This window comes from Pelobates fuscus, chromosome 7 (assembly GCF_036172605.1).
Source record: "Pelobates fuscus isolate aPelFus1 chromosome 7, aPelFus1.pri, whole genome shotgun sequence".
In the NCBI taxonomy this organism is placed as follows: domain Eukaryota; kingdom Metazoa; phylum Chordata; class Amphibia; order Anura; family Pelobatidae; genus Pelobates; species Pelobates fuscus.
The window spans coordinates 144125633-144141233 of NC_086323.1; the positions used below are offsets into that span (position 1 = coordinate 144125633).

A 15601-nucleotide genomic window follows, 5' to 3' on the forward strand; every position below is an offset into this window, starting at 1 on the left:
TCCGCAGAACCACCCTCTATATCCCAAAAAAGCAAGGAGGCTTAGGACTACCTAACTTCTCACACTATCATGCAGCTGCTCAACTGGCCCAAATCCAACAATGGCACGCACCCCCGCAAACCAAAAGATGGGTAGATATCGAACATACCATATTTGGAAGAGACCTTCCATCCTTCTACATGTGGGTCCCAAGACCCCACCGACCCCTGCCCCCCCCAACTGCCCCAGCCATTACCCACTCTCTAGACCTATGGGATAAATTACAGAATAAATTCGATCTATCCTCATTCCTTTCTCCAATGACCCCGATATGGAGAAACAAGCTATTCCCACCAGGGCTCACTCCAACTCAATTTGCCAGTTTCGATCAAAGGGACATAGACAGACTCCAACACCTATATCTAAATAACAAGGTGATTCAATACACGGAAATCAAAGACGCCGACACACTGACGACGTTCGATCACTTTAGGTACATCCAGTTACGAAGCTTCGCCTCAAACCCGACAATCCAGCAAGCAGGCACAGCAACTCTCTCCCGATTCGAAAAGGAGTGCATGAAATGCCCGACCAGACAAGGACAAATATCCGACCTATACACGACTTTAGCAACCCATCCCACCCAGGTCACCCTCCCATACATCGCGGCGTGGGAGAGGGACCTGGGACCTCCAGGAGACAACACAGACTGGGCAGATATCTGGGACGCTACGGCGACCATTTCCATCTGTGTAACACATACAGAACAAGCATATAAGATGCTATTCCGATGGTACCTCACACCCAAACGGCTAGCAATCATACACAAAACACCCGACACATGCTGGAAACAATGCGGCGAACAAGGGACATTCCTCCACTGTTGGTGGACTTGCCCCAAGATCAAACCTCTATGGACAAAGGTCACAAACCTACTAACTAAAATACTGCACAAACCATACCCACTAGACCCATGGGCGTTACTATTATCAAAACCACTGGAAGAACTCACAAGAGCAGAAAACAAACTTAGCGCCCGCATAGCTCTTGCAGCTAGAAGAGCAATAGCGGAACTGTGGTCGACCCCCCGAATCCCATCCCCGACAACCATCACAAAAAAAATATTAGATCACATACAAATGGACAAACTCACATCCTTGCTCCACGACACACCTAAACGCTACCACAAAATTTGGGACCCTTGGATCGAGGGAGACACATCCCTACCTTGGTAACTATAATATAGGACACAAAAGACTCGAAACAATAGGAACCCCCCACTGCGCAAGAACAGGGAATAACCCTAAAACCAAAAGAACACCCAGAGCATATCTGACCCCTCCGGACCGGGGCCCCGTGCCTTACCGTACCCCATATAACAGCAGAAAGAGACCCCCATGAGAATGAACTACCTTGAGACCAACCCTCCACTTATGACCCCATCGACTTACCTTAGTACGATAAACGTATACCCCGACAAATCCGCATCACATGATATGCAAACTCGGACACACCTTGACATAAGCTTGCTCACCGACTCGGCCACAGACAAATATGCCGACCATGAATACATAAGAACACATATCTAGACGGGGAAACAAACCGAACGGTGAAACAGGTCAGATAGGGGACCCGACACCCCCCTTCAACTCTATACAACCCCTCACCTGTTCTACCACCTATACCTCTCAAGGTACACAACCCGACACACATATCAAATTACGAAAATATTGAACTAGAACGTAAACGAACTAGATAGGGCACCCGTACCCCCTCCCTCTACTACTTTTGTACCCCCCCCCCCCTCTTAGATTCAGAACAATCTTAAAGGTTACACACAAAGTATTGGTACCCGGATACACAGCAATTAATGTAACCAAAGACGAATTGTACCTAACATGCTTATACCGTATGACTGTTAATGCCAACAATGTTATGCTTGGCACTGTTTGAACCACCCCCCTGTTGCCTCATCCTCCCCTGTACCCTATACCAACGACAATGAAAATAACCTTTCTGAAAACACAACGATGTATAAAAACTAAAAATAAGCAAACAGGGTACCCGTACCCCCTCCCCCTTCTATTTTTGTACCCCTCCCTAACCCTTAGAATCAGCGCAGCAACAAATGTTGCATGGATAACACAAAAGTACCAACACACGTGTGATATCGCAACCAATGAAAGACCTTACCTTGCAAGTATATTATGTATGATTGTCATCACAATGGTAAATAAGCTTTCTGACCTCTGTAACAATAATTTTATCACCTCGTTCTTTTCTGTACCCCCACCCCAACGACACTGAAAATATTATAAAATATGACAAAAATAAAGAATTTAAAAAAAAAAAAAAAGGTCTGGATTTGTCCTCCAGAGAAATGTCAGTAAAGTGCACCAGAAATAATAAGACTTACTCCATTTCCAATGCCAAAGTGTAGATTAGATGCAGCCAAATTATCCGACTTTTTCAAGATGGGCTACATAGTTACGTTCTCCTTTATACATTGATCAGTCACAAACTTCAAACCACTGACAGATGAAGGGAATAACATTGATTATATCGTTACAATGGCACCTATCAATGGGTTGGGATTTATTAGGGTGTATGTAAACAGTCAGTTCCTGAATTTCATGTTTCGGAAGCAGAAAAAATAGGCAAAGAAAAAGATCGAAGTGTCTTTGACAAGGGTCAAATACTGAAGACTAGACATCTGGGTCAGAGCATCTCCAAAACGGCAAGTCTCGTGAGGTGTTCCCAGTAAGGACAACCGGGGAAACCGCGGTCAGGGTCATGGGAGCCCAAGGCTCTTTCTTGCACATGGGGAGCGATGCCTAGTCTGTCTGGTCCAATCACACAAAACAGTTACTTTAGCTCAACCTGCTGAAAAACGTAATGCTTAATAACAGATAGGTGGCAGAAAACACAGTTTGCTGTATATGCATCACAGTTTGCTGTATATGGGGCTGCATACCAGCAGTCTTGTCAGAGTGCCCATTATGACACTTGTCCACCACCAAAGGGGGCAGAACTGGACCATGGAGCAATGGAAAAAGATTTCCTGGTCTGATGAATTGTGTTTTCTTTAAGATCAGGTAGATGGCCGGGAGCACGTGCGTTGTTTACCTGGGGAAGAAATGGCAGCAGGATGCACTATGGGAAGAGGCAGACTGGTGGAGGCAGTGATATGCCGGGAAACCTTGGGTCCTGGCATTCATGTGGATGTTACTTTGACATGAACCACCTACCCAGAGATTGTTGCAGACCATGTACAACCATTCATGGCAATGGCCTCTTTCAGGAGGATAATGCACCCGAGCAATCTTTGAAAATTGTTCAGGAATGGTTTGAGGAACATGGCGAAGAGTTCAAGGTGATGCCTTGGCCTCCAAATTCCCCAGACCTCAATGAGCATCTGTGTGATGTGTAAGAAAAATTAATCTCATCAACAGAAACATCACCTCGCAATTTGCAGGACTTGAGGGATCTGCTGCTAATATTTTGGTGCCAAATACCACAGGACACATTTATAGTTCTTGTGGAGACCATGCACCAATGCATCAGAGATAATTTGGCAGAATGAGGGGGACCTACACGATATTAGGCAGGTGGTTTTAATGTTGTGGCTGATCAATGTATACCTGCTTCAAAACCTTCACTTTTGGAAATTGTAACAGTTTCTGCTAAATGATATGGTCTTTCACTCCCAATTAGGGTTTCATTCACAGGGTGTGATTTGATCCACACCGCTCCTCATTTATTACACCTCACAACATTGTTTTTTGTGGTTACTTTTAATTCATGCATATTAAATCCCCCCACCCCAATTTACTGGGCTTGTTAGTGTAGGTTCATTATTGTTACATTGTATTTGGGGTATTTCAGTGCTCACTTTTCTATATACTGTGTGTACAAATGAAATAAGCTTGGCATAAAACGAATGTTAGATTTAGCATGAATTCTGTTATGCACTTTACACTTCTCAATCCAGGCTCACTATTCACCCCCTTCCGAGTAATGAACAATCCATCTCCTTAAGAGGCAATATGGTGTTGAAAGATCAAAGCTGCCCTGAGCTGCTGATGAAGCAAGCCTGACCTTGAGCATGACCTTCAGTTGTTAGTTCTGCCAGCAGATGGGGATGAAGCAAAAGGTTTAGGGATGTCATGAATTTACTGCACGTAATGCATTCATGCTATGCATGTAAAGAACCAAACAGTTTCATAACCAAGACTGCGGCCCCAGACACACTGTAGCAAGAAAAAGATTGAGACAACAAGTTACTTAAAGGGACACTCCAGGTGCCAAAGTAATTTAATGCATGTGATAGGTTTTGACCTTATTAACATGCTATTTTTTAAATGTTGCAAATCTTTACAGTTTTTGAACAGTGCTCCACCTTAAGCCTTTCTGCTTAGCCACGCCACTTGTGCTAGAAAAACTACACAGCTCTGCCCCATCACCACTGAGTGAGCTGCTTTTAATTCATAATCTGGCTGCAGACAGTCTGAGAAATTATACACACGTAGTGTGTGACGGCCCATTGGGCTCTGTTTTCCGGGATCTAGAACCCAGCAGAGCAGCGATCCCTTACAAGCACAACTTACAAGATACTTTGGAGGAGGAAGGTGTATGAAGGCAAGGGGCTTTATAAAAGAGGAGAATATCCAGGTGTCAGATCCAAAAGGGTAAGGCATAGAGGCAAGTCCAAAGGCAGTCTGAAGGTCCCCCAGCGGTGGGTCCCCCATCAGAGGCTGCAGGATGTCGGGCAGGAGCAATGAAGTTGAGTATCGTGACCAGTCAACCTCGTGGACACCGCAGGCTCCATGAGCAGGTACTTCAGGTCATTCAGTACAGTCAGTGACTGACCTTTGTGCATAAATTTGATAAGGAAGTATTTTTCTGGAGTAAGGGATGTGGCTAAGGGGGCAGGTTTATAGTGCAGCATTCTTCAAAACATTTTTGTGTGTGTGTGTGTGTGTGTGTGTGCAAAAACTATAAAGATTTGAGCATGCAAAAAATGCAGCATATTAATTAAGAGCCATAACCATATCATATCATATGCATCAAAGTTGTATTGGTGCCCAGAGTGTATTTATTTTAGACATTAGAGTAATTACTGTGTTTAAATTACTGGGCCTCCACTTTGCTTCTGTTTTTTTTTTTTTTTAAGGAAAAATGTTTACAAAAATAAAAAACACAGTGAGAGTGGAAAATCTTCTTCCACCAGATGCTCCATTTCCGATGAAGACAGAGAAGCACTAGACACTCCCAGAATCATCATGCTATGTGTAATGACGCTGAACACAGCTCACATCACAGCATCATCTTAGAAAATTCCCAGAAAAGGCAGTTTTACATTACCAGAAATAAATGTGGCAAAATCTGCGCACACAATCCAATACATAGAATGTAAAGTTCCCACAATATGATTCAGTGTAAACGGAATAATTATACATTCTCTCTCATCAGCATCCCTAAGTAACTTTGATCTTTTGGGCTCATTTGTCATTTGAAGCGGCAAGTGGGGACTACTTTGTTTCAATAATTTTCCTCTGCCGGACAAAGCTTGACACTAGGCGTAGGTACTGCCATCAAGCTTATTATTTTCCCGAACCGTCATGTTTTTCTACGGAGGACCCAGAATCACAGCATTCTTCATAGATCGAATGCGTGAGAATATAAACTTCGCCTCCTGGCAGCTGAAGAGTCGAGAGCAGAAAAGAAGCACAAGGAAGACAGTGGGGCATCCGGGAAGGACAGGTTCAGGTAAGTAAAACTTTACCTGCCCTCCCTGGCCACGGTACCCCAGTGGCAATATCACTGTTAGGGGTCTTTGCAGATTATGCAAAGTCCACAGACAGTGACAGATCCACTTTGAAGTGAAAATAAAAAGCATGCATATACTATGTTACTATATTAAATACTAATGGCTCCTGGTCTACAAAACTGTTTGATGCATTCTCACACTTCTTATTTTTAGTGGCTCATCCAAATATCAAGAGATATTTGATCTGTTACATTGTAATAATGTACTTTATTTAATGAAACGTGTGAAGACGTGGCTTTCATAGTTACCATAGATTTTAAATGTGACTATTGTTTAGACTTAATGCTTATTTCTAGTGTTGGCCTCAATTTAATTTCATATTGCTGGGTAAGCCTTCCCCATTATTTAGTATATTTTACAACTTTTTGTATTATTTTTTTTCAGCATATCAAAAAATGGATCAAAGATGAAAATGTATGAATATATAAAAAATGAGTAAGTGCCACTAGCCTCGGCGAGTAGCGGCTGTTTTCCAACTGCAAAATCTCACCATTAGTGACAGAAAATTGTCGATAGTTTTTTACTGAATATTTTCAAGTACTATTAGTGGCTCTCCTAGAATAGAATGTGATCCGTTAACAGCTAGTTACTGCATGGTTTCCAAACCTGCCATTAACCCTCTTAATTTTTAACCTGTTTCTGCTTGGTGGAAACACACAAGAGCAAGTTAACAACTGCCCAACACTCCCATAGAGAGAACCAATGGATCACAAATATAAAACTGATTGACTATTCATTTTAATACAAAAAGTGTGATGTCTACTGGACCCCAACAATACTTGTGTAGTGGCATGACCAGTGGCTGCTACTTTATGTATTACCTCATTGGCAACATAGTAATAACAAGTAACATGGTTCAAGAAATGCCCAGAGTTCTAGACCTCTTTAATAGTTGCCATATAGGAATTGAGCAATGCCAAGTCTTCTGGCGCTTTTGTAATGAAATTGCCTTTAGAGGGCACAGGAGATGAACAGTCTTGGGCACTTAATAAAAAAAATGATGATGTGCCTATTGGGACCAGGAGGTGCACAAATTCAACCCAAAAGTTGTGTTAATCAATGTTGTGTTAAGTCCACCGATACTTCACATAGATATGCTCATAGATAAGGTCAAAATTAGAGTTCAACCTATTTGAAAGCTCAATCACAATTTAGCCTGAGATATCAGAAACATGTCACCTGCCTTTAAATAAGTGTTTATAATATCATTTAGTTCAATATATTGTTACCCTTTGCATATTTCCAGATCTCCGTTTGAATTTGAGGACGCCTATAAAAATAAAACATTTAAGGCTAACATGTACAGTCCTAAGACGATTGGTGTGAAAGCTGTTGAATTAGCCTCAATGACCCCCAGGCCCTAATAAATGATACCTGCATCACTTTTATGTTCCCTCCCTTTCTTTACAGAAGAGCATATAAATATTATACAAAATACCCGTCCTTGGAGAAAGTAAGTTAATTTGCCGAGCAGCGACAGTGATTAATGATCTATGGCGGCTGTCTTAGTTCAGTAGTTACAGTATAATACCATTGTTACCATCCCCATGACACCTACTTTGTTAAGTTGTCCTTTGCTGTCTCCAATAAACGCGATTGTGTGTTCATCCTCTACATTCACAGCTATGGCAGTGAGGCGAGTGGTGGGACTCTCAAATACTGGGACAGAGTCAAGGGGGTCACGACGTGCCATAGGACTAGGAGTGTGATCTGATCCACATGGGTAGGCATCAAGTGTATCCTTAAGTCAACAACATAGGCAGAGACAAAACAATAACAAAGAATAAATGAAAGGAACCACAAGGAAAAATATAAATTTGCCATCAGAAGAGATTAGCAAATATTATACTTCTAACTTTTGAATATGTTAGTCCCACGCAGTTATGTAGGACATTCTATGGGGGTCAAAACACAGATGAATTGAAATAGTAAACTATGCCTGTTCTTGTAAAGTGATTGTCCCCAGTTTAATTATACATTCTACCGTGCCAGGAAAATGGGTTTGTTTTCCTGGCACTAGAGAATCCCTTTAAAAGTCTAGTTCCAAAATCTTTAAAAAAAAGTTTTAGACCTCTTCATGAGTGAATGTCTTATGCAACAAAAATGTATACAGGTTAAATGTAGCTACGTATTTTTAATTTCTCCTGTAAAGTGTCTGCCTGCAGGAGACCCGCAAGTCCACTCTGTTCTAGTCTTTAAAATACATGAATATGCTTTTAAAGTTCAATTTAAAAAACGCCATCATGAATTATTTTTCTTACTAGACCAACCTATTAACAATGCTTTGCAAAACAAAAAGCCTCAATATATTTATATGCATCCTTAGAGACTTACTGTGTGTCTGAGTTCTTTATCAGATACAGCAGACCATTAGAAAAAATACATGATAAGCCCTTGCTACAAACTAAAGTTTGTTTAGAATCCTTGAGAGAAAGCCACATTAATATTTTTTTTTCTTAAATATTCAAGTCATAGTTTCCTTAATAAGAATTAAAGGATCACTATAGGCACCAAGTCTACTTTATCTAAATGAAGTGGTCTGGGTGCGTCTCACAATGTAAAATGATGCAGCTTTGAAGATATGCCAATGGTTTCATTGCCGGGACAAACACACCTCTAGTGGCTGTTTTTCTGACAGTCACTGGATGTTGCTATTTGCTGCAATAACCAAGTCAGACTCAATTATGTGATGTTCAATGACGAATGCCCTCTAATGCTGATCACAGGGAAGCTTTGGAATCAAGGCTTCCCTTTGAGAAGCATTTAACCCCTTAAGGACATATGACATGTGTGACATGTCATGATTCCCCTTTATTCCAGAAGTTTGGTCCTTAAGGGGTTAAAAGGACGAGTGCAGCAGTCGCTATGCATGCGCTTCTCTTCCCTAATGCATCTCGTTGAGAAGCATTGGATTGGACGAGAAGGCGAAGAGGGGACTGCCTGCAGAACAATGGCTGCATGGAGTGAGTCTCAGAGCTGGAAAAAAGATGACTAAAACCCTTTTTTTCAATTTCATTTAGGGGGGCCCTGGTAGTAGAACAATATAGCATTAGGAATATATGTTTGTTCACACCAGGTAAACATCTATGTTAGATAGACTGAACAGGAAATTATACTTACTGAAGGCAGTTGGACGCAATTTGATTTCACATCATATTCAATGTATGCTAGCTCTCTTCCATCCTGGGCTTTGCCATCCTTGGTGTAGCAGATGTCCCTTGTTTCATTAATTAAACTATCAATATGATCCATGGAATATAAACACAAAGCCGATTCCTCACTTACTTTTCCAGACACAGCCTGCCACTGAGAGAATGTTGCAAACAGAACATTCCCACTAGTATTTACTGCCCCGTTGGCCACCTTCTCCCCTGGTTGGGTAACATATGCAGCCTGAAGAAGGTTGTAGCTTTTCTCTTTAGAAACGCAACCTAAAGGCAACTCGACATAGGAATAATAATGTGAATCATCAGGACAGATACGAGAAATGTATGTCTTGTACTCCCTGGATTGTGATTTGATGTCTCGTCGATAAAAGAGAAAGTAGACACTGGATCGGTAGGTGAAAACCTTGATGAAATGATGGTTGTATTCTGAGAGTCGTCCCACCACAGCTAACTTTGCAGTGTCTTCATAGGAGAACACAGAATGGGATTCCATGCCACCATTATCCTTTACTTCAAGGTTCCGAGTTGTGATTGGAGGAATTCCACCAGCTCCTTTGCTAGTGTACCCACGACCCACAAACAAAAGAGGTGAACCATCTTTAGAAAGGCCCACCAGGGCAACTGTGGTCACATTTGGGTCATTTGCAGCAACGTACTGTGTGTCTACAGGTCTCTCTGGCTTAAAAAGGACAGCATCCACAGATCCTAGACGCCTTTTTTCACAAATTCCTTGGTACACACTGCCACATACAATAAGTTCTTTATGGCTTGGCACCACCAATAACAGTTTGTTGTGATTATTAGTATTTTGGGCTTGGGGGCACTCCGTTGACACAGGTGGCAAGCAATCCTTACTGTCCCAAACAGGTCCGGTCTTTACAACAGATTCCTCCACTAAATCCTCAGTCAGTTGATAAAGATAATTTGTAGCTCCAAGATACAGAGTGCCTGTATTGGCATCCAATGTGAGGTGATTGAATGCTGTATTGTTCTGTGAGAAGATCACATATGGTCGTGCTCCTGAGACTGAGGTCCCAAAGAAACAGAAGGCAGCAAGAAATAAAGTTCCTGGTGGCATGATGATCATTCTACAATAGAAGAAAAAAAAAGTTTACAAAATTGCAAAATGTAAATTATACAATTGAACAAATGTTACCTTTTGGTGCGAAAACAACAAGACAAAACAAAGCAGGAATACATATTAATGGTTGGAACGCTAAACAAAGAGATGCTGATAATGCCAGCCTTCACCCAGGATAATGGAATAAAAAATTGCTTTTATTGTATTTGCTTCTATTATCTTTGTAGGCATTAGAGGGAATGGGGTGGAGGAAGAAATCTAAGGTCAACTGAATAATTGATCCAAACAAAAATAATAGGTATTTACTGAAATTTACTGAATTTAAATTTTTGTTAAAAAATCAAAGCAAATGTAACATTTTAGGGCTTAAAGTCACTAAGTCACCTATGTTTTCAGTGTAGCAGTTGTAGCCTAAATTATGAATTCTGAACAATTCATACTTCTAGTGATGCATGCTGTACGTAGTAAATTTTGGTCAATTCAAGACTGAATTTGCAAATTTATAAAAGACAAACAAACATGACTATCTTGGCATTATAGCAGTTTTCAATCCAAAACGTCAGTTTAGTGTTTTTTGTTTGTGCTATTTGGATAACAAGAAACTTTTTACTTTTCAAATCTACATCTCAAAATTTGACTTAACATTTAATCTGGTTTAAAAAAACTCATAATAGGTTTTCTGACATTAAACTGCCAAAACAAAATGAGATTAAAGGGACACTATTAGCACCCAGACCACTTCAGCTCATTAAAGTGATCTGTGTGCACTGTCCCATGTCCCTTAACCCTGCAACGGTAGATCTAGCAATTTTTTAAAAACTGCAATAATTAGCTTGGTGGGTTAACTTCACCTCTAGTGGATGTCTACCAGACAGCTACTAGAGGGTCTTCGGAGCTGTTAGGTGACTTTTGGTCGCCTAACTGATCCTGGACGTCCTCACGCTATGCATGGGGACATCCAGTGTCACCCAAAACCCCAAAATTGTATAATGCTTTCCTATGAGGAAATCCTAATGCGAGTGCGAGTCCACCAGCTGGTAATGAAGGTGGACCTGGGTCACCGCCGAGGGACATCGGCACTTCACTGAGGTAAGTGACAGAAGGGGTTTTTAATCCAAGAACTTTCCATTGTGTTTCCATGCCGATAGCTAAACTTTAAAAACTTTGATGCACTTTTCTCTCAGTGACACTTTAATGAATTTCTCACATTATGGACTAGATTCTGTTAGATGAGATAAGGTTATCTATTGTAATTGAATAGCATTTTTCTCATAAAAGTCAAAAGGAAAAACGCTATTTTCAATTAGAAGAGATAAGCACATCACATCATAATAGAATCTAGCCCTAAGACTCAAAAACGGATTCCTATTAATTTAAATGAAATTCTAATTAGTAATAAACCATCAGTTCATTCTCCAGCCCCGTACCACAGGCATAAAAAATACTGGGATTATTAAGTGTCATTTTAGCTATTTTTTGGTTTTCATTATTAAATGCATATTTAAAGGTAAATTATTTCACAAAAAATGGAAAGCGCATTTGGAAAGAAATGAAATATCACATTACAAACCTTGATAAAAAAAAATAATACATTTAGAAAGAACATATTTTAGGTGTTAGTTTTCAAAATTGGCATAGTGGCACTCATTTTTCATTATTTATTGCACAAATCAAACTGATAGAAAATGTATAGTTAATTGTAGTCTAACGTGGTTGTTTACCAAAGTGAGAATTGTTGGGGATTCATTGAGAATTTCACGTTTTAGACCAAAATAGCTAAACTGGAAGCATTGATGACTTTGACAATTTTTTCAATTCAGTAATTTTGGCCTTAAATCTGAAATTCACTTCCTGACAGTTCTCACTCTAGTAAATAACCCTGAGAGAGAGAGAGAAAAAAACTGCTTGCCAATCAATGGGATACCCACACAAGGCCATGCCCCGCAAACATGGGTGTTCCCAAGAAGCAGGATGCTGGTGGGAGCGGGTAAAGGGGCGGGGCTGGTGACACAATCGCCTCATTGGCACAACTCACATTTGGGTAGACCGACCTGAAAGGAGGCGGAACTGCCCAAATAACTGTCAGGTCGGCCTGGCATGAATGCGTGCCAGGCTGACTGCCAATCAAGTAGGCCAGTCCACTGAGGGCAGGACTTGCAGGTAGCACTGTTTTAGTGCTCTCTGTGTGCAGTGCGAATACTAATTATGATGTGCTTGCGCTACGCTTTTTAAAAAGCAGAACACTGGGGAACAAAGTCGGGACCGGACTTGAACATCAGGACTGTCCCGCAGAAATCAGGATGGTTAGAAGGTATGCAATGCATCAAAACTTCTCAAGGATGAATCCGGGAATGCCTTAGGAGCTGCCTGCATCCAGACCAGATTTACACCTAAAATGCCTGTATGTGCAGAATTCCTCAAGGGCCCATACCTCCCCCCAAAAAATCAGCTGTCAATTTCTTGCTAGATTAGGAGGACACATACGACCAGCAAGGCTACTAATGTGTGAACTGTTAGGAATTCAAACAGAGTTAATTATAAAAGTGAAAAAACAAAGTGAATTTCAAATTCAAGGTAAAAAATAGCCAAACTTTGGCCTTAAATAGAATTTAGTGATTAACCATGACTGTGAATTAAAGTCAATTTCAAATTTTAAATCACAATAGCCAAATCAGAAAAAAATCTCCAATGTAGCTATGTTTTCAATTCTATTAGTTTGGCCTAAAATTTGAAAATCGCTTTAAACTTCCAACAATTCACACTTTTCCATGTATAACTATATAAAAGTATATTTCTCCCTCCGTCTCTCCATAAATAAATAAAAGTAATAAAAAAATAGCAGCTAACTTGCAGTAAAATAAAACGATTATACCCAAAATACACCTACAATATATGTTGTTTTAAAAAAAATAAAAAAAATAACAAAAGTAAAAAACAAAAACAAATGTATATTTGAATTCTGGAGAGATGTCCCAATAGTCATGTATCTATAGGAAGCTGCCTTCTGTACTTACAGGCAAATATAGTCCAATCCGCATCCTATAATCATATTGCACAAACCAGTAGGACAACTTCAGAAAAGCATACGGATTTCTATATGTTTTGACAGTTTTGCTGCACACTGTACATCTATATTGCATTGCTTACCTTAATTTAATCAGAAAATCAACTTTTTTTTTTTTTTTTTTAAACTATGATTAAATATAACACGCTACAGTTACGCTCTGATTAAATCTTCGACATGAGGACCTGGTCCAAAATGTTATTTGCGGGGATATGATGGGGATCAGGTACTGGGGATCACACGGCATGTAAAGGAGCAAACTAGTGACAAAGTTTGTTACATCACCTCTTACAGCACAAAATACGTTCTGTTTCCCTTTCAGAGGAAAATTTAGGCTGGACTACAATCCTTGACAAACAGGGCAGAGTTTTCCGCTGCTTTCTCAGAAGATTGCCTCTCAAAGTAAGACCAAGGTCCTATTTAGCAAAACTGTCCAAAAATAGCCCTAATTGACAGCACTGGCTGTGTTCTGCCGCCCTGTTTACTTTCAAATGGAAAATCAGTCTCACGTAAAACACTGAACCTCACAAATCATCTTGCATTACCGAAACAGATTTTATTCTAATTTGTCTGAATAGAAGTGAGCTATTCACCAAAAAGGAGTGAATATAAAAGGATACAGAAGAAACTCTACATTTAAACTACGTTAGTAGCACATTATAAAAAATAAAAGTAGTTCACTCACTTCATTGGGAATTAAAGATGATTGACAAGGAAACGTCAATGTTACAATCACTAACACATTTTTTTATTTCAACCATGTTAAAAAATATTATCAAAAAAGTTAAATTAATTCCAACCAGTCAATCAGAATCTGAGATTTACTGTCTTTAAGGAACTTAAAGGAACACTATAGTGTTAGGAATACAAACCTGTATTCCTAACACTATAGTGCCCCTCTGTTCCCCTCCACATCTATGTAAAGGTCCCTCGGCGCTGTGTTCCACCTCCTCCGACGACAAACGATGGGGAGAACCTAGCGTGCAGCATGCATTAGGTCTTCCCCATAGTAAAGCATTGACAATGTGGTTTTTCAACACGTTGGATGTCCACGTGTAAAGCGTGGAAACGTCCAGCGTCATTTCAAGTAGTCAAAGTCCCTGGAATTGCATGAAGTGCCTCTAGTGGCTGTCTGGCTGCATCCAGACCACTTCAATGAGATGAAATGGTCTGAGTGCCTGCAGTGTCCCTTTAATAAATTTCAGTGAAGCAAAAAAAGAATAGCAAAATGAAGGCCAAAATAGCGGTTTTAGAACAAAATTACCCACATCAACTATAGCCACAGCTCTGCTAGTTTAGTCAGAATTTTGCAATATATTTTATAATTCACTGTTTAGTGAATGAACTTGAAACAAAAGGTAGCTAGAAATCTTTTAATCAGTATTTATAAAAAAATAAGCAAGCAACAGAACATGTTTAAAAATGATCAACACAAAAAACACGCTGTTTTGCAATGTTACACAGTTGTGTATAGACCGTTTGAGGGCAATGCCACTTTAAAGTACATCTGTCTTCAATTAAATGTATTTAAGCGAAATATTTTAGAAAGTCGGAAAACACTAAAAAAGTCTAAAAGTATAATCAATAAACATTATCGTTCATTTTCTGGCCAATTTATGTAGTATCTGTAAGGCACAAACTTTTTTAATAGATCATTTTACATTATAAATTGTATTTATTCAGTGTAATTTTGAAGAGTACATGTACATACAGTTGGACTGGAAAATAAAGAGTTATATATTTTCAACACATTATAATGGGATACAATGTTATACATTTTAAATGAACTGACTTTATAGACACTTTGTTAGATGAGAAATTAATTCATTATCTAAAATTTTGGTCAATATTGTTAAATAGATCAAATCAGGAAATATTCTTTGAATTTTTTGGATAAAAGCTGGGGAAGCAAGATATTACAAAAAATGATTGTCCGTGGCCTTATGACATAGACCAACAATGTTCTAGTAGTGTATATAATTTATAAGTAATTGATAACATAAGGAGATCTGAAGAGATAAATCCTATACAAGTGCCTGAAATATTAGATTTTATTTATTTATTCAGGAAAAAGTTGAAAATTTAAAAGAACTCTCACTTTGCAGGATTTTTGATATTACGTTTATTTATTCCTTATGCTGGGTACCTTCATCCTGGTTCTTTGTCAATCAATGTCATAAGCTCTGTCCTTTCCAGCTGAAGGTCTGCATAGATAAAACATGCCAAGAAAATGGGAAGGGAAGCAGTGTCTATTTTCCCTCCTTATTTCCAATGGGTGCCCTGGCTGTACATAGAGTTATCCGGAGTATGGTGATTCTTTAATTACATTTAAAAAAGTTAGCACAAGTTAGTTTTAGGTGATTTTCATTTTATTTAGTGGTGTAATTCCCAGAGTAGTCATGGTTCCCCTTTAAAAAAATGATTTAACGTTTTATAAAATGTTATCACAATATATAAAGAGTTTAATGAAATGCAGATTA

The 15601-nt window shown here is 39.4% G+C and overlaps 1 protein-coding gene across 2 annotated transcripts in view; it reads right to left on the reverse strand.

Annotated features, from left to right (window-relative positions):
• The window catches only part of PLXNB1 (plexin B1), a 199614-nt gene that overhangs the window by 71827 nt on the left and 112186 nt on the right, over positions 1-15601 (reverse strand). For both annotated transcript variants that reach the window (XM_063426751.1, XM_063426749.1), the window contains 2 exons: positions 8930-10064; positions 7368-7550 (listed from right to left, as the gene is read on the reverse strand). In XM_063426751.1, coding sequence (XP_063282821.1) covers positions 7368-7550; positions 8930-10063 — 1317 coding nt within the window. In that variant the 5' untranslated portion in view covers position 10064. The remainder of the gene's footprint in view (positions 1-7367; positions 7551-8929; positions 10065-15601) is intronic.